At 43.2% G+C, this 23,848-nt stretch overlaps 1 protein-coding gene and 1 long non-coding RNA gene across 3 annotated transcripts; one reads left to right on the forward strand and one right to left on the reverse strand.

Moving 5' to 3' along the window:
* Nucleotides 1-170: 170 nt before the first annotated feature.
* Nucleotides 171-23,772, forward strand: LOC121272080 (protein unc-45 homolog A-like). Of its 2 annotated transcripts, none has more exons than XM_041178520.1 (20): nucleotides 171-198; nucleotides 2,664-2,822; nucleotides 2,956-2,992; nucleotides 3,398-3,573; nucleotides 4,573-4,665; nucleotides 5,285-5,452; nucleotides 6,013-6,181; nucleotides 6,474-6,644; nucleotides 8,028-8,199; nucleotides 8,756-9,056; nucleotides 9,748-9,842; nucleotides 11,797-11,938; nucleotides 12,646-12,786; nucleotides 13,637-13,764; nucleotides 14,857-14,923; nucleotides 16,761-16,874; nucleotides 17,354-17,469; nucleotides 18,199-18,316; nucleotides 18,852-19,007; nucleotides 20,736-23,772. In XM_041178520.1, exons 2-20 carry the CDS (start codon nucleotides 2,781-2,783, stop codon nucleotides 21,006-21,008), a joined length of 2,679 nt encoding a protein of 892 aa, XP_041034454.1. In that variant the 5' UTR covers nucleotides 171-198; nucleotides 2,664-2,780; the 3' UTR covers nucleotides 21,009-23,772. The 2 variants fall into 2 exon arrangements, with proteins under 2 accessions (XP_041034454.1, XP_041034453.1); XM_041178519.1 differs by lacking the exon at nucleotides 171-198 and adding an exon at nucleotides 1,395-1,546.
* On the reverse strand, nucleotides 8,092-23,650 carry LOC121272082. The gene is made up of 3 exons (XR_005941847.1): nucleotides 23,534-23,650; nucleotides 18,474-18,569; nucleotides 8,092-8,181 (listed from the first exon to the last, which is right to left on the reverse strand). It is a non-coding gene; the product is annotated as an uncharacterized LOC121272082 (long non-coding RNA).
* Nucleotides 23,773-23,848: the final 76 nt, after the last annotated feature.

A 23,848-nucleotide genomic window follows, 5' to 3' on the forward strand; every position in this document is an offset into this window, starting at 1 on the left:
TGCAACAATATTAATAGATATTTATTTATTTACCTTATAATATTATCTGTACCTTTAGAAAGTGCATCTTTGTTTATTCAATCACTTACAGAATAAATATTGCTTTGGGACAGAGATAAGCAGTGAAGATTATTCCATCAGTAAAGGGAATCTGGATAAGTTCATGAGGATGAAAGGAATAGAAAGATATGTTGATAGGTGAGGTGAAGTATTACAGAATCACAGGATTGTTACACCGCAGAAGTAGGCCATTTGGCCCATCATGTTTGTACCAGCTCTCCAACTCAGCAATTCACCTAATGCCATTCCCTGCCTTCTCCTCGTAACACTGCACATTCTTCCTTTTCAGATAACTAATCCCGTTTTGAATGCCTCGATTGAACCTGCCACCACCACCTCTCAGGCAGTGCATTCCAGACCCTAAGTAGGGTGGGAGGAGGCTCATGTGGGATATAAACACCAACACGGGATAAAATGACCTGTTCCTGAGCTATATAATTCTATATAGATTAATTATTAGAGATGGTTCAGGATGTTTACTTGTTTACTTTGGAAAAAGGGGAGGTTAAGGAAAATTAACTTACGTTTTCTAATTTTGAACCAGGTAAAAATTCCTCACTGTGCTGAATGGTTCAATTATTAAGAGAAGAAAAGTTTAAAAATAAGTAGTTAGGAGTAAGATGGGAGGTTTGAGGTTGGGGAAACCTTTTATATCAAGGGGTCTAAGTCTTGTGGGGTAAGAGATTGGGATCACTGAAGCAGAATGGTCGGCTGAGACTTTGTGTTTTCATACACTCAAAGTGTTCAGAATCCATGGAACTATTATAGTGAGGAGTCATTGTCCAAAAGGCTAGAGAGAAACCTGGCACAAAAAAATACCATTTATAAGGTGACAGATTCCTTGCCCCAATGGATGTTTGTGCCAAAGAGGAGCCCATTGATTGCATTATAGCAGTGAGAAGGCATAATGTGATATCAGTCAATCAATAGATTTTCCCCTGAAATATACTTTGTTCATAAAATCTGTAAAAGCGCAATACAATGCAATTTTGACATTACACAAAGAGCAACACACATCATTTGATTAAATACAGGACAGCATTTTAGGGTACCTCACTTCATTTACAATGCTGATTACACCCACAGTTACATTGATTTAAATATTTCTGATGCAAACAGCCCTCGGGATTTGACACTAGCTCCAGTCCCTGAGTGAATCAATCAATAGTTAGAGATAATAAATTGATATTTACAACAGAAACTTCCTCTGGGTTTTTCTCTCAATGAATGCAATTGTATTCATAAGCTAAACCTGAAAGGTCACAATGGTGGATAAGGATGTTGCAAGCTATATTTATTTATGGACAAGTCTTGATTCATTCAGTCGGATTTGACAACGAGGAGCCATCTCTGCAGCCTGAAGCTGAGTCAGTCCTGGCCACGCCCCTCCACCTTTGATTGACTGCTCGGCCTAGTGACGCCATCAGTCAGCGACGCTGTCCCGGCCGCAGTCACCAGGGCAACCGGCGTGAAGATGGCGGTAAGGGTGAGAGGGCTTTGGGCCTGGGGTGGGATAGAGGGGGAGAAGGAGCTGAAGTTGGGGCTGGGGGTTTAATTCCCAGGAGCTGCGGGAATCCTGAGGTTTGCTCCTGAATCTTCAGCTCCATCAATTCCTGAGTCAGGGTCTGGCTCAAATTCCCCCCTCCATATATATCAGTGCCTTCGTGTCCCCATCAAACACTCCCAGGACAGGTACAGCATGGGGTTAGATACAGAGTAAAGCTTCCTCTACACTGTCCCCATCAAACACTCCCAGGACAGGTACAGCACGGGGTTAGATACAGAGTAAAGCTTCCTCTACACTGTCCCCATCAAACACTCCCAGGGCAGGTACAGCACGGGGTTAGATACAGAGTAAATCTCCCTCTACACCGTCCCCATCAAACACTCCCAGGACAGGTACAGCACGGGGTTAGATACAGAGTAAAGCTCCCTCTACACTGTCCCCATCAAACACTCCCAGGACAGGTACAGCACGGGGTTAGATACAGAGTAAAGCTCCCTCTACACTGTCCCCATCAAACACTCCCAGAACAGGTACAGTATGGGGTTAGATACAGAGTAAAGCTCCCTCTACACTGTCCCCATCAAACACTCCCAGGACAGGTACAGCACGGGGTTAGATACAGAGTAAAGCTCCCTCTACACTGTCCCCATCAAACACTCCCAGGACAGTTACAGCACGGGGTTAGATACAGAGTAAAGCTCCCTCTACACCGTCCCCATCAAACACTCCCAGGGAAGGTACAGCACAGGGTTAGATACAGAGTAAAGCTCCCTCTACACTGTCCCCATCAAACACTCCCAGGACAGGTACAGCATGGGGTTAGATACAGAGTAAAGCTCCCTCTACACCGTCCCCATCAAACACTCCCAGGACAGGTACAGCACGGGTTTAGACACAGAGTAAAGCTCCTTCTACACTGCTGCAAAATGTACCTCAGTCCTAACTCAGTAAGGTGCAGCAATGTGGTACCAGCTAGCCTTTTGTCCTCTTGTGTAAGTTTACCAATTTAGTGTGAAATCAGGGCCAATTGTTCCCATGACTACCCATGAGCAGCTGGATAGGAACAGCCTAATTTCTTATCCTTTTCTTGTTGCAGACTAGTGTGGCACTGCTGCGGGAGGATGGCAACAAGCATTTTAAATTGGGAGATTATGAGAGAGCTTTGTGTTGTTATACACAAGCAATTGAGCTTTCCCAGGACTTTTCAGAGGGCATGGTCCTGCATCGCAATAGAGCAGCCTGCTACCTTAAACTAGTGAGTAAAAGTTAAATGAGCAGAATTTTACAGGTAACCTTTTGAAAACTGGTCAATCGAGTAATTGTAGTTGGTATTGATTGTTTAATTAGCTGTGTCTAATTTTTGTATGTTTACTCCCATTATTTATTAGGAGGAGTACTCAAAAGCTGAAGCTGATGCCTCGAAAGGTGGGTGAAAATAAATTTATTTGTGTTGCATATATAAATCATCAGTGTTGAGAGTCGGCCTCTTTACTTGGCTCTGTGTACTTGCTACCGCAGAAAATTTGAATTAGGAATCGCCTGAATAGTGTGTCTGTGTCCACGCCACCCTCTTTATGAGGCTGATGGAATCATTCACATTGCACCATGAGGACAAGGACTAGACCAGAAAAGACTCTGTTGTGAACTCGGTCAGTCCTAAAAACATCTATCCCACAAATATCTATCCAAATTATCTCTTAACTCATTCTCCAGTGGGCAGTTGATTCCACCCGTTGGTGCCCCTTGTTTAAGGTAGTTAAATCTCTGTGTAGAACCTTATTGACCCTCAGAATGTTTGCTCCCCAGCAATGATTGTCTTTTTGTTCTCAGTGATTGAGGTGGATGGGAAGGATGTGAAGGCTCTGTTCCGCAGGAGCCAGGCCCTGCAGGAGCTGGGGAGACTGGATCAGGCATTTGCTGATATCCAGAGATGTGCTGTTCTGGAACCAAAGAACAAAGTATTTCAGGAATCGCTGCGACAAATTGCAACAAAGGTCCAGGAGAAGGTAAGGGGCAGATGGGTAGGAGGGAAGAGACATATTGGGTGGTGAGGGAGAGCTGTATGAGGAGGAGCTAAATCTGAAGGTAGGGAGAGAAGTGTGTAAGATATGATGCTGGGATTGTCTTTGGACATTTCCTTTTAACCTTGATTCTCATATATTGTCAGTATCGCATGATATAAAGATTTTCTTCAGTTTCTTTATACTGTACAGATAGTTTTAACCTGACTCCAATAATTCTGCCATAGTAATTAGCTGGCTATTCCTCACATCTCCATATCCTGTTTCTTGAGAAACTCCTGTCAAGAGAAAAGGGGAGAAATCACTAGTGGAGACATTTAAAAGCAGGTTTTCAACTAGTAAACCACAGACTGGAAGCACTGGAACCTTATGTTAGCAGTACAAATCTGCAAGGAACTTTCTTCCCTGAGGGTAGTGAATCTGTGGAATTCTTTACTGCAGAGGGCTGTAGAGGCTGTTGGGTTGTTAAGTATATTCAAGGTTGTGAGAGATAGATTTTTAATCACTAAGGGAATCAAGGGTTATGGGGAAAAGGCAGGAAAGAGGGGTTGAGGATTATCAGATTAGCCATGATCTCATTGAATGGCGGAGCAGACTCAATGGGCCGAATGGCCTACTTCTGCTCCTATGTCTTATGGTCTTATGGACAAGGCAGCCTACCCATTCACTCTGTGTTATCACTGGGCTTCAGTAAACGATAACTGAGTATGTAAAATATTCATACAATTTTAGAGTCTATCAATCCAAATTTGGGCAGAGTTTGGAGAGAGCCCTTGGAGCTGTTCACAAGAAGCATACTGCTCAATGTTGAAGTGTGAATTTAAAAAGAAAATCCCCTTAAAAATAGTGAAGTTGTTCCAATAATCGAAGATAGTAAATATCACCCAGGACTGTATCATCGCTACTAAGCTTCAGTCTGCTGATGAGTTCTTTTTATTCCCAGTGTAATGTCCTCACTGTGCTGAATCCATACCTCTATTCCAGGTCCGGCTACAGTCTTCCACTGATGCCCGCGTGGAGCAGATGTTTAACATCCTCTTGGATCCTGGCGAGAAAGACTCTGACAAGAAACAAAAGGTCTGTGCTTTCCTAAAACTATTCTCGTCAGAGACAATGTTCTGCACTTGCTACTGGTAGCAAGTGTCTGGATCAGGGATAGCTGTCCCTAGGTTTGCAGTACAGTGTAATGCTGGGGGTATAATGTTTTCATTCTGTATTCACCTTGAACTGTGGAGAGACAGCCAACAGTGTAATTGTAGATTATTTCCTTCCATGCATGGGTTACATCATAATGAGTTGTGTAGCATTAGTTAAATGACCAGGTAGTTAGTTCCTGATAATGTTGACTCAGTGATAAATTCCAGCTGGATATTGGAAAAAAATCCCTGCTCTTCTCTGACTAGTGCCATTGCATCTTTTACGCTCTCTTGAGAAGGCAAGTTTGATAATCTCAACTGAGAGACTGCTCCTCTGACAGTGCAACACTCCCTCTGTACTGCACTAGGGTCATTTTAGTTTGTGGTCAAGTCCTGGCATGGGACTTGACCTTATGATCTTCTGACTCTGAGGCAACAGTGCTGTCAGCTGGACCACAGCTGAAATTTAAATTAAAAAATATATTTTTGAAACCGAGAGTTTCCACATCTTTTCACCCCAAATTGAGGTGATGACCTTTCATCTTTTCTTTCCCCTCCAGGCTGTTCAGAATCTGATTGTTCTTGCTCGGGAAGACGCAGGAGCTGAAAGGATTTTTCGCAGTGATGGAGTGCGCCTCCTCCAGAAGATGTTGGACACTGGGGATATGGACATTGTGCTGGCTTCACTACGGACCCTAGTGGGGTTGTGTTCAGGCCACCAATCCCGGGTAAGTCAGGCAGACAAAGTTTGGGGTTGGGGGGGGGACAAAAACCTATCCTCAATTCTTTTTAAAAAAAATAATAAATTGCCTGTGAAGCTGAAACTTGCTCTACAGAGCCACCTAGTAACCAGAGACTCCACGTTGACAGTTGACACAGCAAAATTGAATTGGAAAATGTTGATACAAAAGTATGATGAAAGATCATACAATTGCTACTTATTTGGTGCCTTTAATATCATCAAATGTTCCAAGGAACTTCGCAGAAGTGCTTTCAAACAATATTTGAGTATAAGATGTAATGTCTCCTGGTAGGAAGTGGGAGCTTTATAAAATATATTTAATATATATTTCTAATTATTTTTTGCTCCCATTGTGAATCTTTCAATCAATCATCCATCAGTGGTAACTGCTAAATGCTATGTTCTGTGGAAAATGACTCACCCATCATCAGAAATGAATTCACTTTAAACTGTATCTATTTATTTTAGTGTAGAAAGAATTTACGTTTATATAGCACCTTAGTGTTTATCTGAACGCCTGTGTTTAGCTTTGATTTCTATTTACAGGCGATGGTGATTTTGCATACAATAGGAATGGACAGGTTCTGTCGTGTGATGGGCAGTGATAAGGAGCAGGTTTCCCTGGCAGCATGCAATGTCCTACAAGGCATGTTCGATTCACTGAAAGGTGGAATAAAAAGTGATATTCGAGGGAAAGAGGAGGCACTGGTTCTTGGTGAGTAGCTCTTTGTGGGAGAATGATTTTCCATTGTTTACAACGGGAGTTTGACTGTCACCATCTGATTTCTGCAGCGAAAGTACAGTTTTAATTTAGTTAACTGGCATTGTCTTTTAGAAAGGAGTCCCTGAGATTGCGTTGAATTGCAGGGTACCCTGGAGAGTGTTGGTAGTTACACGAGGTCCACATATGGGAAAGTTTGAACATTACTTGAATACTTCTTCCAGATTCTAAGACATTAATTAAGCTGCATATTAGAATCGCTAAGGATTTTTAAATTGATTTTTAGAACCCATGAAAGATTTGAAGATGATAGTCCACCAGCTGCTGGAGATGTTGATTCAGCGCCAGGTTTCCACCCATGGCCGAGACAACTCCATTAACCTCCTCGTTAAGAACGTTCCACGGAAGTCCTTACGGGACCCCAACAATGCCATGACGATCTGGGTAATCGATCAGGGTAAGACGTAAACTAAAGGAGCTGGGTGCCTGCATAGCTTTGTGCCTGTCAGAAAAGCCACTTTTTAATACTTGTTCACTGTTTGGCGAGGCCAGCATTTATTGTGTGGGTCCAGAGTCAGATATAGGCCACACAACAGATTTCCATCCCAAAGCTGCATTAGTGAACTGAATTGATTTTTATGACAGTACATTGGTTACATGCTCACAATTAGCGACACTAGCTTATTGTTCCAGATGTGTTTGATTAACTGATTTTAGCTGCAGTGGGATTTGAACTCATGTCTCTGGATATTTGGTCCAGGTCTCTGGACTATTGTTCCAGTAACATAACCATTATCCTACCGTTCCCCTGTTTGGCAAGGCTGACCAGGTACAAAGTTTAAACTTATGTACCGACACTAACTAATGCTGTTCTAATTTCCTATTATTTACCAACGCAGTAACGATGTTAAGAGGAACTCTTTACAAATCTCCAATCTCACAAGACTCAAATGTGTCAAAGCAGGGAGTAAGAAATCAGCAGGAGCAGAATTGAAATAAAAACAGAATTCGGTGGAAGTACTCAGCAGGTCTTGCAGCGTCTATGTAGAGAGAAACAGAGTTAACATTTCAGACCTGTCATCAGAGCGGAATTGGGCTACCTGGGCTTTGAGGATCTGCCTATTTGATCTGATTGTCAGCTTGAGGGACACCTGTCCAACTGCTTTATTAAAACTAAAATATAGTGACATTTATCATAGAATATTTACAGTGCAGAAGGAGGCCATTCGGCCAATTGAGTCTGCACTGGCTCTCTGAAAGAGCACTCCACCTAGTCCCACTCCCCTGCCTTAATCCCTGTAACCTTGCACATTCTCTCTTTTCAGGTAGCAATCCAATTCCCTTTTGAATACCTCGATCGAACCTGCCTCCACCATCCTTTCAGGAAGTTTGTTCCAGGCTCCAGCCACCCTCTGGGTGAAAAATTCTTTCCCTCACATCACATTTACTCCTTTTGCCAATTATTTTGAATCTGTGCCCTCTAGTCCTTGATGCTCTCTTTATTGCCTATGCGATCAGGTTCTGCCTGTCTCTGTTTTTCTTCCAGATGCAAATTCTGGGGGTGGGTATTCAGCTACTTCCATATTGATGCAATGTGGACCTAATCACTGTGTCCTGCGTCTCTCCTGGATGGACTAGGGTGAGAAGAGAGGCTTTTGTAGAGTGGGGCATTCACAGTGGGTGCTATATAATTCAATCACAAATACTTAGAATTTTCAGCACAGAAACATTCGGCCCAACAAGTCTTATGTTGGTATTTATACTCCACATGGGCCACCTCCGGCCCCTCTTTATCTCACCTGATCAAGATATCTAATTGTCTTCTGTCTGCGCTGATCAGGAATGAAGAAGATTCTAGAAGTGGCCGGCGCAGTTTCAGAAATTCCTGACAGCCTTTCAGTAACGGACAGTGGTCGGATGAGCGTGTCGGTGCTGCTGAACAAACTTTATGATGATCTCAAGTGTGATGCTGAGCGAGAAGCCTTTCACAAACTCTGTGAGGATTACATCAGGTAGGGAGTTGGGATATGAATGACAAAGGGCCGGAAGGTGCAGCTCTAATTCCTGCTCTGTGCTGAGTCAGCTGATAATAACAATGCTTAACTCCTCTGTTCATAAAGAAAAATCAGCCACAATTCTGACATCCATGACTCCTGCGGGAAGAGAAACGCGCCTAATTATGAGGCTTGGCCCTCACAGTCGAACACTCTTCCTGGTATTCAAATCCCTCCATGACCTCACCCCTCCCTATCCTTGTAACCTCCGCAGCTCTACAACCCTCTGAGTTCCCTGCGCCTCTCCAATTTTGGACCTTTCAGCAACCCTGATTTTAATGACTCCACCATTGGTTGTTATACTTTCAGCTGTTGAGACGCTATGATCTGGTATTCCTTTCCTAAACGCCTTCACCTCTCTACCTTCCTCTCCTTTCTAACCAAGCTTTTGGTCACCTGTCCTAATATCTCCTTGTGTGACTTGGTAACAGGAGTTTATGTCTTGGAATAAAGCAGAGATTAAGGAATAATATAATTTAAAAAAAAAACTGCAGCTGAATTTTTCCCTGCGCAGGGACCGCTTTGAGTCTTCAGGCATGGACGGAAAGCTGCAGGCCATCCAGACCGTGTCCACACTACTCCAGGGGCCCTCAGAGGTTGGAAACCGGGTGCTGGAGATGAGCGGGATTTTGGAGTGCATGATAGCGTTGTGCAGCTCAGAACGGGAGATAGACCAGCTGGTTGCTGTGGAAGCACTCATCCACGCTGCGGGCAAGTCGAAGCGGGCTTCATTCATCACTGCAAACGGGGTGACCCTGCTGAAGGACATCTACAAGAGGAATGAAAGTGATCAAATCAAGATCCGGGCTTTGGTGGTAGGTTGTGGCTATTTCATCAGGCGATGTTTAGGATAGTGGTCAGAAAACTTTACAAAAGTTTTATAGATAGCCGAGCAGCTCATCCCGTTTCATTTCCACTTCCTGAGGCGGGGTTGAATATATGATATTTTTGCCTCTCTCCCCAGAGACCACCCTGATTCCTCTGGGCTGCAGTGGTTCAGTGGTCCAATGAGTCCGTAATAAGTTGGCTAATCTCTACCAGGTTGGAATGAAAGGTGCCTCAAGACCCCCTGGGTTATGGAGGGGTGTCTTTGATTGTTACAGCACCCAATTGCACATGTCTGAATGTCAGATTTTGTCTGTGATGCCCCTTATTGTTGAATAATTGCTAAGTTTCAATGTCTAGTTTCACTCGTGAATAGAGGTTACTTGATTTAGATAGTTTACTCCAATGAACCAGTACCATCAGGAATGGAGTGGAGGGGACAGACTTGTTAAAAATATTATTGAGGGAACACTGAACTTAAAGCACTGTGTGCGTTCTGAAACTTCTCTTCTCCTTTGACCCATCTGATTATTAGAGGGACTGTCATAAGCTTTACTGAGATTTTCTACACAAAGGACACTTTGGTTCTGACCTGACTATCTCATAGACACTGTACAAACTTTCTGTGGAGGTCAAGCCTGTGTCGTGTACGTCCAACATTTGATATGCTTCCTTTTTCAGGGTTTGTGCAAGGTGGGTTCGGCAGGTGGAACAGACTACAGCATGAAGCAGTTTGCTGAAGGTTCGACTTGCAAACTGGCAAAGCAATGCCGGAGGTGAACTGCGTTTTGCTATTTCTGATGCTGTGAGTGCAGTTGTGATGCTATGAATCAATCACAGGGAGAATGGAAGAGCACAGGTCCTGTGCCATTTTAACTGGAGATGGAGAAGAATCCTTTCAAGAAAGAATCTCAGTTATTCAGTAGTTCTAATTTTGTATTATATACTATTCATGCTTATTGAGGTGTGGGATGCTGGGGAATAGAACTTCTATTTTTAAAAAGCTCCCTCTACACTGCCCGTAACAATGTACCTCAGTTCCAACGTTAGAAGAGCGCTTCCTACTGCACCAGTGTGGCATTTTTGCACTTCCGGTACCATATATGCTATGGTTCTTCTCACTGAGATTGCTAAGTAAGGACAATTTTGTGTTTTGTAACCACCAGGAATTGCATTTTGTGGGTCCACCAGTCTGTGCATGGGAAAATTGTTGTGACCTTTTGGTGTCTTTTTGTGGCTGTGTGTTCATATTCAGAAGGTTGCGTCCTGACCAGATCGCACAGCCACCTTCCAGTAGAAGTTTTACTGGCCTTAGGAAGATGGACAGCAGTTTGATTTTAAAAGATTACATAGAATTACACACAGTCTACAGCACAGAAACAGGCCACTCAGCCAGCTGGTCTACGCTGGTGTTTTAAAAAATATATATTTTATTCATTCACAGGATGTGGGCGTCGCTGGCTAGGCCAGCATTTATTGCCCATCTCTAATTGCCCTTGAGAAGGGTGGTGGTAAGTCTCCTTGAACCGCTGCAGTCCATGTGGTGTAGGTACACCCACAGTGCTGTTAGGGAGGGTGCTCCAGGTTTTCGACCCAGTGACAGTGAAGGAACAGCGATATTTTTCCAAGTCAGGACGGTGAGTGGCTTGGAGGGGAACTTCCAGGGAGTGGTGTTCCCATGTATCTGCTGCCGTTGTCCTTCCCTTCTAGATGGTAGTGGTTGTGGGCTTGGAAGGTGCTGCCTAAGGAGCCTTAGTAAGTTTCTGAAATGTACCTTGTAGATGGTACACACTGCTGCTTATGTGCGTCGTTTGTGGATGGGGTGTCAATCAAGCAGACTGCTTTGTCCTGGGTGGTGTCAAGCTTCTTGAGAGTTGTTGGAGATGCACGCATCCAGGCAAGTGGTGAATATTCTATCACACTCCTGACCTGTACCGTATAGATTATGGACAGGTTGTGGTGAGTTGGGAGGTGAGTTACTTACTGTAGGATTCCTAGCCTTTGACCTGCTTTGGTAGCTACAGTATTTATATGGCTAGTCCAAATCAGTTTCTGGTAAATGGTGACCCCCAGGATGTTGATAGTGGGGTTTCAGTGATAGTAATGCCGTTGAATGTCAAGAGATGATTAAATTCTCTCTTGTTGGAGACGGTCCACATGAGCTTCCTCCTATGCCTATTCACCTCACCCTATCAGCATATCCTTGTATTTCTTTCCCACATATGTTTATCCAGTTTCCCCTTAAATTTATTGATATTATTCACCTCAGCTACTGAAAGCAAGTTCCATATTCTCACCGCTCTCTGTGTAAAGAAGTTTCTCTAAATTCCATTTGGATTTATGGCCCCTAATTCCGGTCTTCCCAACAAGTGGAAACATCTTTGCTAGATCTACCTTATCAGAACTCTTCATAACCGTGAAGACCTCTTTCAGGTCTCCCTCGGCCTTGGCTTTTCTAGATTAAAGAGCTCCAGCCTGTTCAATCAATCTGTCTTGTTTATTTTGATTGTTATGGCTGTTAACAGTACCAGATCCACAATACATAAACAATATAAAAACAGTCGAGGAGAGGAGAGCAATGGGGACAGAAGCTGAAAGTGCAGTTGTGTTAACTACTGCTGCAGTGCTGTTAATGGGCTCAGCAGTCTAAACTGATCATAGAGGAGGTGTAAAGTGATGGATGATGCACCGAGGCTCTTTCTGATCACACTCTTGTTTTGATCTTGCCAGGTGGTTATGCAATGACTCGATTCAGTCCAGCACACGGCGCTGGGCGATGGAAGGATTGGCCTATCTGACCTTTGATGCTGATGTGAAGGAGGAGTTTGTGGATGATCAGCCTGCAGTGCAGGCTATGTTTGAACTGGCAAAGGTAAACAGCCAGCAAAGTGAGCAACAAAGGGAAAAGTGGAAGATATGTGTGTTCGTTCACTGGTCTGTATCCCATCCTCTGGCTGCATCCCTTGGATTGTTGGAGCAACTGTGGCATGTTAACCCTTTGAGGTGCTTCAAATGTTTGGCTTTCCATGCAGTTATACAGAGATAGTGTTCAAGTCCACCATTGACCTTGTAGGTAATAATCACTGCACTGTCCTGTTTGATTCTTAGCCTCTGCCAAGTTAATCAACAAGGATAACAATACAGGTTGCTATTAGTAGGCTACCCTCCGGGATTGGAAGGAGGAAAGCCGGCTATTGTTTCCACTTCTGACTGTCTCTACAAAGTGGGTCGGGTGGCGGTGTGTGTGTGTCAATGCAAAGTGAGGACAGGATTGGGCACAGCTTTGATAATCTGCACAATCTAACAGGCTGTAGAGGTTCACTGCTTCAGCTCAAATGGGACCAACTGGGTGAGATACTGGAAGCTGCTGGTCGCTGTTCTGGAACTGAATCTCAGCAGGAGGAGCCCCGGTTGAGTGGTTGAAACATTATATCTATTAATGATCTATCTGGGTTGTTTGTGATTAAAGTCTAACATTCCTATTTTATGATTCATAATGAGAGCAATGATCAGTGTTTACTGCTCTTCTGTCCTTCCTGTTTTGTGTACAACGATGCCTTGCTTTTGTTCCCTCACCAGTCGGAAGATAAAACTGCTCTCTATGCAGTTGCGTCAACCCTTGTAAACTGCACGAACAGCTACGATAAGGAGACTCCTGATCCACAGCTTCTGGAACTGGCCAAATACGCCAAGCAGCATGTTCCAGAGGAGCACCCAAAGGTACATAGCAGTTATTGCCTGTGTTTACAGGGGATGATACTAGTTATTCTTGCTCTGCCCATGAGCCATACAGATCTGCAAAGTTCCAGATCTGATTCCCCAGTCTGTGCTGAGTTAGTTGGGACATTATGATTGGTCCTCAGTGCTGCTTGGAACAGGGAGAGGAAATAATCACCCATGCTTCTGTTCCTGATCTGCTGACTCCTGCGAGGACTGCATCTGTGAGGACGTTGGCGGAAATCTGATCAAGATCAGCTGCGATTTCCCTCTGTCACCATCAAGTACCTGTTGATTCAGTCTCTCAGTTCACTCACAAAGAGCAATCTTTTGATCATGGAGAGCTGGTGGAGCTATAAACCCATCCCAGAATGATCCAGCACAGAAACATCCCTTTTTGTCCATCAAACCTGTGCATCTGATTTTCTGTACATCTCGTCCTGTTCAATTCTACTCCCAACACCCTTTAAAATGCCAGGTCCTATAATCCCAGCCTCCTGTTCACTTGCTGTACCTTTTAATATTCCTCATTTTTTTCAAACAACTGCCTTGCTCTTATAAAAGTAAAATTATAGAAACAAGAGGCAACCTCTCAAGCCCGCTCTACAGTTCAGTTAGATCATGGCTGATCTGCTCCTGAACTCCATACCCATTTTTATTCCATATCCCTGCACATGGGGGAGAAAGTTCCAGGTGTCAACTTCTGTGAAGCACTGCTTCCTGACATCAGTGGCTTCTGGCAGAGAGCTTCACCCCACGAGCTAAAGGCATTTTTTTCCAAACAGCACCTCCTTAATTCTTTTTGAGAACTGGAAAATGATTCAGCACTAACGTGACATTTTCTGAATTGCAGGATAAACCCAAGTATGTAGGGAAACGGATTGGGAAGCTGCTGAAGGCAGGGGTGGTGTCGGCACTGGTGTGTATGACAAAGAAGGAGAGTCCAGCTTTGACAGATTCCTGCAAGGAAATGATTACTCGGTATGTGTGTGGCTGCTACAGTGGCATTAATCAAAATATTGTTGCATTGGAAGTGTTTCACATACAGTGACTTATTTAGCACCATGACCTGTTGTTTTGTGGGCAAGATGGTACAAATAGCTACAAGATGTCTGAGGGAGGATACCAGAAGAACTCTCTGCTCTTCAAATAGTGCTATGGGACCTTTCATCTGCCTGAATCACTGCAACAGGCATAGAAGGCCTCAGTCTAAAGGATGGCTCCCTCAGCACTACACAAAGACTCACGCAAGCCCTGGGAATGGGACTTGAAGCCACAAAGAAAGAACGATGGCAGTGCGGAACTCCCTCAGTAATGCACTGAAATACTCCAGTAACTGGAGTGGAGCCTGACTCGCAGCCTTATGACTGAAAGGTGAGAGTGCTACCACTGAACCAAACTCGTGTAACACAACAAAACTGGGTCCATTGTATTACTGGTTTTACTAACCAGCCTGGTTTATCACTAGGAATTAAGAATGTCCTCACTCAGCACCAGATAACTCTGTAAGCCAGTATTCCTGTGGGTGTTCCTGATCCCGGCTGAACCAGCATGTGTTAACCAAACTCCGGTGGTGTCTCTGCCAACACCTGGTCCCTAAGCATTAACTTTTCCAATAGGTGCTTTAAAACTTTATGTTGGGATAGACTGTATATTGATTAACCAGCAAGCGGACACTTTTTTGGTTTCTCAGTAGATAGATTTGAGAGGCCATAGACTTGGTTAGAGGATTAACTTAAGCTTTATGTTAAAAATGTACAGGAGTTTTAACTTTTTTGCCCCCTAACCTGCCCATGGCTGTCTATAACTGTACTATCCGATGGTACTGAGCAGATGGTTAGTGATGCTGTCACTAAGGGTGATGCTTTAGGAGTAGCTGCTGCTGCTTGTAGATCTATCTCAACATTACCAGCTTCAGACAATGTTTGTGCCAGTGTCCAGTGTTTCAGAGCCTTGGTTCTATTCATTCGCTCACAACCAGGTTAAACAGCCTTTTTACGGCGTTACTTAGCAGCCCTGTAACAGAGTGGAATGGTGTACGACTCAGAACTTCAAACCCTCTCTGTATTTCAGGGTGTTCCTGTCTCTGGTTGAGGCCCCAGAGGATCGTGGAACCATGGTAGCTCAGGGTGGAGGCAAGGTGAGTGTGGCAGCGAGCATGTTAGCTCCTCGGCTTTTCCCCAAATCAGTGGGCCATGTGATTTGTATCTTTTTATAAAAATACAATGTAGCCCTTGTGGTATAAAGAATGGAGACAACAGTGATAAGACAACGGTGTTGTCCAAGAACAGTTAGTACCTGCAGGTATTAGTTTCCTCTTCTGAAAATACTGTCTGATGCTAGAATACAATGCCGTGGTTGCCAAACGCTCTGCTCTGTCGCTTAAGTTCCATTCTTTTTGGCAAAGTGTCACTAATCAAAGTTCCCAAGTGAAGGCCATTACAGCTTAGCCTGATCCTACTTACTCACAATACTGTTACACCCTTACATAGAACATAAAGCACAGAAACAGGCCAATGCCTATACCAATGTTTGTACTCTGTCAAAAAGATATAATCATTCTCGTAATATTATTGGAGTTTATTGTAAAATTGAATATGCGTGTATGTGACTTAATTGAATTAGTCTTGGTGCTTTGATCTAAGAAGAGAGGTTAGGTTTGAAATGTTAATTAGATAAACATGGGGGAGTTTAAAAACATAGGTGTCAAGGGAACATTTGCATTTTCAAATAAACCAGGCAAGGTTGTTTTCAAAGGGGAGGTGAAATGTGTCACCTAGCCAGGTAAAGTTTAGAAACTGTGTGTTTATTTTTCCAAAAGATTACTGGCAAAATTTAGTGCTATGAGAGGATTTTATTATCAGGGAAATAAAGTCCAAAGAATAGTGAAACAATGGGTATTTGCATTCAAAGAGGAAGATATGTATAAAGAAGAGAAGATTGTTTGTAAGTGAAGGCATTCTTAAGATCTTACAAGTGTGAAAAACCTTCAGCATCAATGCCTCAAGCTGCTGTCCTCAAAGGACTGAAGTTAAGAAAACTCACTTGGAATTCAGACTTGTTCAGGTTATCATGTTTCTTTGCCTGGGTCTTAAAAGCTGCATCTTACTGTTGCCTTAACAAAAGTGTAACTGGGAGTTAGATTGATTAGGAGATTTAGAAGTTATCATAGTAGTAATTTGTAGATCTATGTATGTATTTAAAATCATTTCTCTTATTAATAAATGTTTAATCTAGTTTTATAAAAACCTAGAAGACTTGGTGGTCTTATTACTACTGAATTCAAGGCACGCATCTTGAAATTTATACACATTGAAAATTAGTTGTGACAGTTGTTTCAAGTTTCCCTCCGGGATTTGAACAGCTCAGCATTTACCATAACATATCCTTTGATTCCTCTCTCCTTTGTGTTTAAAGGGAACATAGATACTCCCATCCATGCTATTCATTTCAACTGCTCCCTGTGGCAGCAGTACCCCTTTCTGACTACTCCCTATGTAAAGACATTTCTCCTGAGTTCCCCATTGGATTTATTAGTGACTCTCTTATATTTATAGTTCCTAGTTTAGAACTGTCATAAGTGGAAATATCTCCTCTATATAGAAATGAGAGCTGTGTCTAACTTACAGGTCCCTACTGTTAATTGTATATTTGTATTTAATTATATACAGGTGATGAGCATTAACTGGGGATTCACATGAGCTTCAATAAATAGATATGGACTGAAACTGTGATTGTTGAGTTAGAAGCTGTATGCTTGTAATGTGTAATTCTGTGAATAGATATAAAAGAGTGTAAAGGTTGGTTCCAGTTCTTCACAAACTGGCTTTCTGGAATAGAACATCTTGTGAGGGAACTGTGACTGATCTTCTACCACCAGCATGATTGTGATCAGATTTAAATTGTCGGGATGGTATGAATGTACTTCTAATGATCACATTTAATAACCTGGCTTATTACTTCCTCCGTTCCCACAGGCTCTGCTCCCTCTGGCATCAGAAGGCACAGAGGTTGGCAAGACCAAGGCGGCCCAGGCATTGGCAAAGATCACAATCACTTCTAACCCTGAGATTGCTTTCCCTGGAGAGAGGGTGAGTCCTGAGGATTTACATGCACTGCCTTAAGTTTTTTAAAGCAATTTTGAGCTTTTGACAGCTTGCCAGATAGTCTTAATATTTTTACTTCAAAATATTCAGCAGAAAATTTCATATGGTATTGATCCATTTTAAAGATATTGATGATACACTGAAGGAGGCACTGGCCTTTCCCCACTAGGAACTGGAATCGAATTCAGCCCTGAGTAAAGGGGTGGATACCTCTCTATCTTCTGACTGTAAAGATTCTACGTAAAATAGGTTTGCATAGTCAATCTAGTTCCTAGTGAACATGGCCCCACGGCTCAGATCTATCCCTATATCGTCACTGCCGTTCACAAAGGTCTAAGGACGGTTGGTTTCAAAAAAGGCCACACTGGTATAATAGGAGGCACTCTGCTGAGGTTTGGATTATTGATGTTGTTGTTGAAATGGTCACTGAATAAACATTCTGTTTTCGCTCTTCATTTCCTCAGGTTTATGAGGTAATCCGACCTTTGGTCAGCCTTTTGCACCTTGACCGTACAGGGTTGCAGAACTTTGAGTCACTGATGGCGTTAACTAATTTGGCTGGGATCAGTGAGAGGCTGCGGTAAGCGACTGAGTGAAGGGGCGAGAATGTGCTAGGGGAGTGGCTCCTCCAACAGTTTAGCACATAAGCTCATTTCCTTTTTAAATTGATGAATCTCCACCTTCCCTCCCTAGTAACTGTTTCCATAGCTGTATTAACCATTGGTTGAAAAAGTTCTTTCACCATAGTAAGCCATTTCCCAGGACCGTCTTTGTCAGCTCTTACAACCTTTAATTAGATCACCTCGATCTCAACTCTTAAAAAGAAAACAACCCCAATTCCTTAATGTTTTTATACCTTTGCTTTGAGTTATTTCTGTTGCTTTCCTCTGTTCCTCTCATGGCACTAATAACTTTCCTTTGGTAAAGTGACTACATTTCAGAAATATTCAATGGTGGTAAGATACTTTTGGGATGTCCTGAAGCCATGAAGCATACTATAATTCCAAGTCTTTCATTCTTAAGTGAGCAGACCTGCCAGTTGGCCATGGAGCCTGAGATGGGCGAGTGCGTGCAGACTTGAAGTAAAAGTAAATTTATTATATTAAACAAATTGAACTTCACATTTAGGGGAGCTCCCCTAAAGCCCAAAAAGACACCAGTCTCTCAGTAACATGATGGAGTGGTTACCAAGGCTTTGTGCTTAGATTATTGGAGTGGGTCTTGAACTAACTTCTGACTTGGTTGAGAGTGCGACCCCGTTGGGCAATGCTGGCACTAATTTACTGATTAATCTCTTAACTTCTTTTAGCCAGAAGATAATTAAGGAAAAAGCCATTCCAATGATTGAGAGCTACATGTTTGAAGACCACGAGATGATCCGACTGGCAGCCACGGAGTGCATGTGTAATATGGTCCTGAGTGAGGAGGTGCGTTAGTGCTGGGTGCAGAGCATTGCTGCTTGCTTTTCACTTCGTAGCATTGTGATCTGTGGCTGTTTGAGTTCCTATCATGGGTAAATGACATGATATGAAGCATAGCGATCAGGAAGGAACCAGGTACAATCCTCACTCTCTGGTAACTCACCTGGGCAGGAGCTGGGGGAATGTCACCTGGCTTCAGTGGGCCTGGGAGAAGGAACATCAGCCCGGATGTCTGGTCATGATTATTGTACAGTCACCCCTAAAGAAAAACATAAGTGTTTGGACATCAGGTGAGGTTAACTATAGAGAGTCAAGTACCTTGCTGATACTCAGTGCCTCATAACTGGAATAGTCACGTAGGTGAGGTACAAGGTCTAATGGTACAGATAGAACTGACTCCCAGCAAGGGGAGCAGAGGAAAACACTTTGGAAAAATAACTAGCCAATAAAAGATTTTTCCTTGAATTGTCATCTTGTTGGGAAGGAAAACTTTCTTTTTTCAGTAGCCTTAACCTTTCTTTCTGTTTGGATCTTGTTTCAGGTGCAGAAGCTGTTCCTGGTTGAGGGATCAGATCGTCTCAAACTGCTGGTGTTGTACAGTGGTGAAGAGGATGATAAGTTGAGGTGTGCAGCTGCGGGGGCTGTAGCCTTTTTAACATCACTGCAGCCAAAGCTCTGTACCAAAATCACACAAGTGGTGAGTGACTTTACACAACCTGCTCCTCCCTGCATCCTCAATGTGCTGCACTTGACTCATCGCCTTGCCTCCAACCTACTCATTCCTTGCCTCCCTTAATCTTCCTTCTTGCTTGCAGTCTGCTCCCCTCCTCTCCCAAGGGCACTGACTCCATCGGGGATGCAAATATCTGTTGCCCCTCTGATATGCTGTCCAAATGGTATTCTTTGCCTGTGAGCCTAGACCATATCTGTGAGTAATATATTTGACTAAGGAGGGCATCGCTAACGAAACTGAACTTGTTGTCACTTGACTGTCACAGTCTAGAAGGAATGCTAGATAGTGATCAGGAATAGGAACTCTGGCTGATGGTGCTAATTAAGTTTCACAATCCAGGGGTACTGAGGCTGAGTGTAGCTCCTACTGCCACCACCAGCCCACTGCAGGTCCTCTATTGGCATTGTCTAGAGATTGGACCTGTGAGGTTCAGTGATTCAAGGTTTCTTTTGGGAAGGGGGTTGAAGGCTCACGGTATCAATTACACAAAAAGCTCAGGAGAAAAGTAGCGAAGCCCGGTGACAGCACAAGAGAACCTAGTGATCAAACCTAAACTTTTCCAACACTGTCACAAATTGATACTGAGCAGTGACTGATACTTTGTGTTCAGGCAGTGAGTTTTTAACAAATTGTGGCTCTTCATAACTAGGTACTGTTTTAAATTTCAATGCTTGGATGAATCACCAGGAGAGCACCCTGTGAAGGGAGTATTTGACTCCTTAGGAAATCCACAGCCAGGCCAGATAGCACTGTCTCTCCAGCTAAGATGTGGTGTTCATTGCCAGCCTTTGTGGGGTGGAGAAACTGAAAATATTATAGAAAATGTATGGTCCACTATGATGCAGTGCGTAAATGTACAATCCTTTGTATTACAGAGCAGGGAATTTCCAGGTTTAATCCCTGCCTGTGGAAGGTCAGCTGATCTCAGGCAGAGCACCAGCTGCGGTGCTTGATTGGCCTCAGTAACCTTGGCTGGGGCAGGGCTGGGGATGAAATCCCTACACTTGGTCACGACCAAAGACCAACGCTGAAAGGTAACAGGCATCCAGTGAAGAACAGGAATAAAAACAAAGTGCTGGAAAAACTCAGCAGGTCTGGCAGAATCTGTGGAGAGAGTCTATATGACTCTTCTTTGGAACCTGAGTGAGGAATAAGGTTGGCCTATAGAAGAAAGACCCGCAAACAGCAATGAGATTATAACCAGATAATCTTTTTTAGTGATATTGATTGAGGGATAAATATTGGCCAGGGCATAGGGGAGAACTCTGTTCTTCAAAATTGTGTAGTGATTTATTTTATGCAGATGGAACTTCAGATTAATGTCTCATTGGAAAGGCTCCACCACCAACAGTACCACACTCGTTCCGTACTGCACTGGGCATGTCAGTTTAGATTGTGCCCAAGTCCCTGGAGTGGGATTTAAACCCATAACCTACTGACTCAAGAAGTGAAAGCTATCCACAGCTGACACTGAGGTTGTATGAGCTCCCACGGTCAAATAGCTAGCAGGCGCAAGATCTAGGCTGTCAGTTAGAGAACCGTCGTTAAAGAGCAGCCATTGTCTGTGGAACTTGGCAGGCACCATGTAAGAGAGATGGTCAGTATGGCTCTGTTCCCTGTTCCTTTTGAAACAAATTTGCACTGCAGCTGGAAGTTACATCTTTGTGCTTTACTCTCTCTCCCCGCTGACAGACGAGCCACTGGTTGGAGATCCTTCAGGCGCTCGTGCTGAGCTCGAACGTCGACCTGCAACACCGAGGGCTCGTCATCACGCTCAACTTAATGAACGCGGACCGGGAGCTCGCAGCCCTGCTCATGGAGACAGAGATGTTGGAAATCCTGTCTGCTATGAGCAGGGATGGAGATGAGAAGAAATGCAAAGTGTCGGCTGTTGCCAAGGATTGTCTTGCCCGAGCAGTGGAGTATGGACTAATAAAACCCACGGAGGAGGAGACCAGCCCCTAGTGAAAGCAAACACAGGACAGTCCATGGACACATGAGCCAGCTTGCAGGCAAGAAACACTCCCACTAAGCGATACACTGATAACTACTTGCAATTGCTTCTACAAGCCTCTTATTTTTGGATGGTAAACCATCCTGCACAATGAGTACTTATCTTTCAATCACAGTACTTTACTGCAAGGGACACTATCCTCACAGCAGGACTTTGCTCATGTAATATTGTATAATTAAGGTGTTGAAGGAATTTCCTGCAGTATCAAAATCACTTCAAAAAAAAGAGCTCTCCTGGTTCAGAATTCATCTTTTCTTCTTATGACCACCTCTCCAGTTTATGCTAGCCAATGGCTTATTCCCATGGCCACCCAGACCCTCTGATCCCTGGCCCCAGTGATCACTTTGTATCTGTGGACTGGGTCAGTGAAAGTTAGCAGGCTAATTGACCATGGAGGTCATTGTAGAGCAAGTATGCTCTTGACCTCGGCTGTAGGTCACTGGATGGGAGTGGGAATGGGTGTGGTTTTGGCCAATTTCTTCCCCCCCCCAAACTCAAGGATGCTGAGGCCGATTTCACCTCCCTGGCTGAGCTCCGTTAACACAGATGGGAATGCAATTTTCTCTTTGGACAGTTGAGGAGATGTCACAATTTTTTAAATATAAAGTTATGACGGAGCCTCAAACTAGATGGAATGTTAACATAATTGGAACACAATGATATAGATCTGCTTCTGGTCTAGCTGAGGAAGCTGTGACTTTTGATCAGAATATTTCAGTGAATACTGTTGCGGTCCATGGCACCTTTATTGAATCCATTCTAGTATTTGATGCACTTTTGGTTTGGCATTGTTTGCAGCAATTTCATTATTGGGCTTGAACTTCATATCATAATGTGAACATCTAATCTGTGCTGCCACTGCAGGGCAGGAGTTTAGCAAGACCCATGTTGGGAGGAGCTTTGGCTCTGGTGCAGCTTTGTAGTCAGTTTGAGAGTTGATACCGGACTTTGACAACAGAAGCTGCTCCACATTACTTGTAGTGTGAATTCAGACTTAGTGGCTTTCTATAAACCAGCTGTGTGAGATGAAAGTTGATGAATATGAGCTTTGTTTACACTGTACACCTTATACATTCATTTATTTTCACTTCACTTGAGTTAAACAAAAATTGGTTACCATCCATATCGTGTTTAATTAACTGGAACCATTTAAAGCTTGGCCTGCAAGTTGATGGTTGTGCCAGTTGCCAGCTAGTGCCTTTTATATTTAGGGTGAGATACATGTGACAGACAAGAAAAGAACTGATAGTCCATCAAGCCTGCCCAACAGCCTGATGTTTGGTCAGGGTGAAATACTTATTCCCTCCCATGACCTCTTCTCTCTCTCTCTCTCTTCTCTCCCCCCCCCACCAAAAGACTTAGGGCCAGTAAGGGAAGAAACTACCCTGGAAAATTTCTGTCCAATCCAAACCCGCCCAGGAAATCTTACAGGCCAAGTCTTACCAAAGACACTCGCTCCTGTATGACACAATCTCTGTCCCAGTCAGGAACTAGTCCAACTTCCTCTTGAAGATGTGCAAAGATCAGTAGCCACTACACCCAGTGGCAGCTCATTCTGGAGGCTCCCTATTCTTCAGGAAAAGAGGAACACTTAACATCCAGTCTGTTCCAATTTGTATGCAGTTAATGCTATACAGGTTCAACATTGATGGGATTTCATGAAATGTCAACTTGTTTGCAATTTTCATTCAATGCATCCAAACAATTAAGTGCGATTCAAGGGGATAAAAATTCCACAAGTTGCAGAGTCTAAAATCCAAAACTATAATACCAGCAACTCTACTGTCAGAAGAGCAGCAGAAGAAAAGGATTTACTTGCAAAAAAAAACACATGAAGAATGGTCAACTGGACCAAGATCCATAAAGCAGATAACAACTGTGGACCAAAAAAATCAAAGCGCTCAAGAAAAACATAGAAATAAAGGCTGTATCTGAAGAAGCAACAAGATTGCTGACTATTTTGGATAGGAATTTTCCATTATAATTGTTAAGCTTTCATGAATTATGATTCATATTTAGTACAGTTCCCATCTATATTAAACCTAAATAAAAGCAGCATTAATGTTTAATAAATTTTGTTCCATCCAATAGAGATGGTAGAAGAGTCGAGATGTACAAATAGAATCTGATGTTAGTGCAACCTGCATTACTAACATGCTACACAGTGCAGGAAGAGGTTCAATAACCTCACCTGATGGTCAAGGTAAACCATGTCACTGACATTGCATCACTGATGTGGCTCACCCACACCAGGCAAGGCATTCATTCATTTAACCTTCGGAAAAGCTCAAAATTGCTTTTAAAAAGCATGGTAGAAGTTTACAGCACAGAAAGAGGCCCTCTGAACAAGGGCAAATAGGGATGAGCAATAAATGCTGGCCAAACCAGCAACATCCACATCCCATGAACAAAAAAATATCACATCTGTGGAGAGGGTCTTCACTTGGTATCTACGGAAAAGAAACGTAAAACTTACCATCATTGTATATGTTTTCTAAACCCCTCAGGAGGTAAAAAGATCTTAAGGCTGAGCTGTTCTTGTGGTTAAGTGTGAAAGTATGCCCTTGATTCTTGTACAACTTGGTGATCCAGTGTTGTATCCAATTCTCTTTTTCTGTATATTACATGAAATGCATCACTTCAATATATAACCTTCCAGGAACTAATGTACTGCTACAATTCTATAAATAACCAGAATAAAGTCACTTTAATTTTCTTGTGGTTGTGGTGATTGCAGTAACCTGTTCGCTTTGTGTTGAGTAGGGGCTATGGTGCAGTGGATTCTGGGAGT

This window comes from Carcharodon carcharias, chromosome 32 (assembly GCF_017639515.1).
Source record: "Carcharodon carcharias isolate sCarCar2 chromosome 32, sCarCar2.pri, whole genome shotgun sequence".
Classification (NCBI taxonomy): domain Eukaryota; kingdom Metazoa; phylum Chordata; class Chondrichthyes; order Lamniformes; family Lamnidae; genus Carcharodon; species Carcharodon carcharias.

Bases quoted from the DNA above. Each gene is read 5' to 3' on its own strand.
- LOC121272080 (XM_041178519.1), top strand. The intron at 14,924-16,760 runs GTGAGTGTGGCA...CCGTTCCCACAG, and splicing joins TAGCTCAGGGTGGAGGCAAG to GCTCTGCTCCCTCTGGCATC. The intron at 16,875-17,353 runs GTGAGTCCTGAG...TCATTTCCTCAG, and splicing joins TTGCTTTCCCTGGAGAGAGG to GTTTATGAGGTAATCCGACC.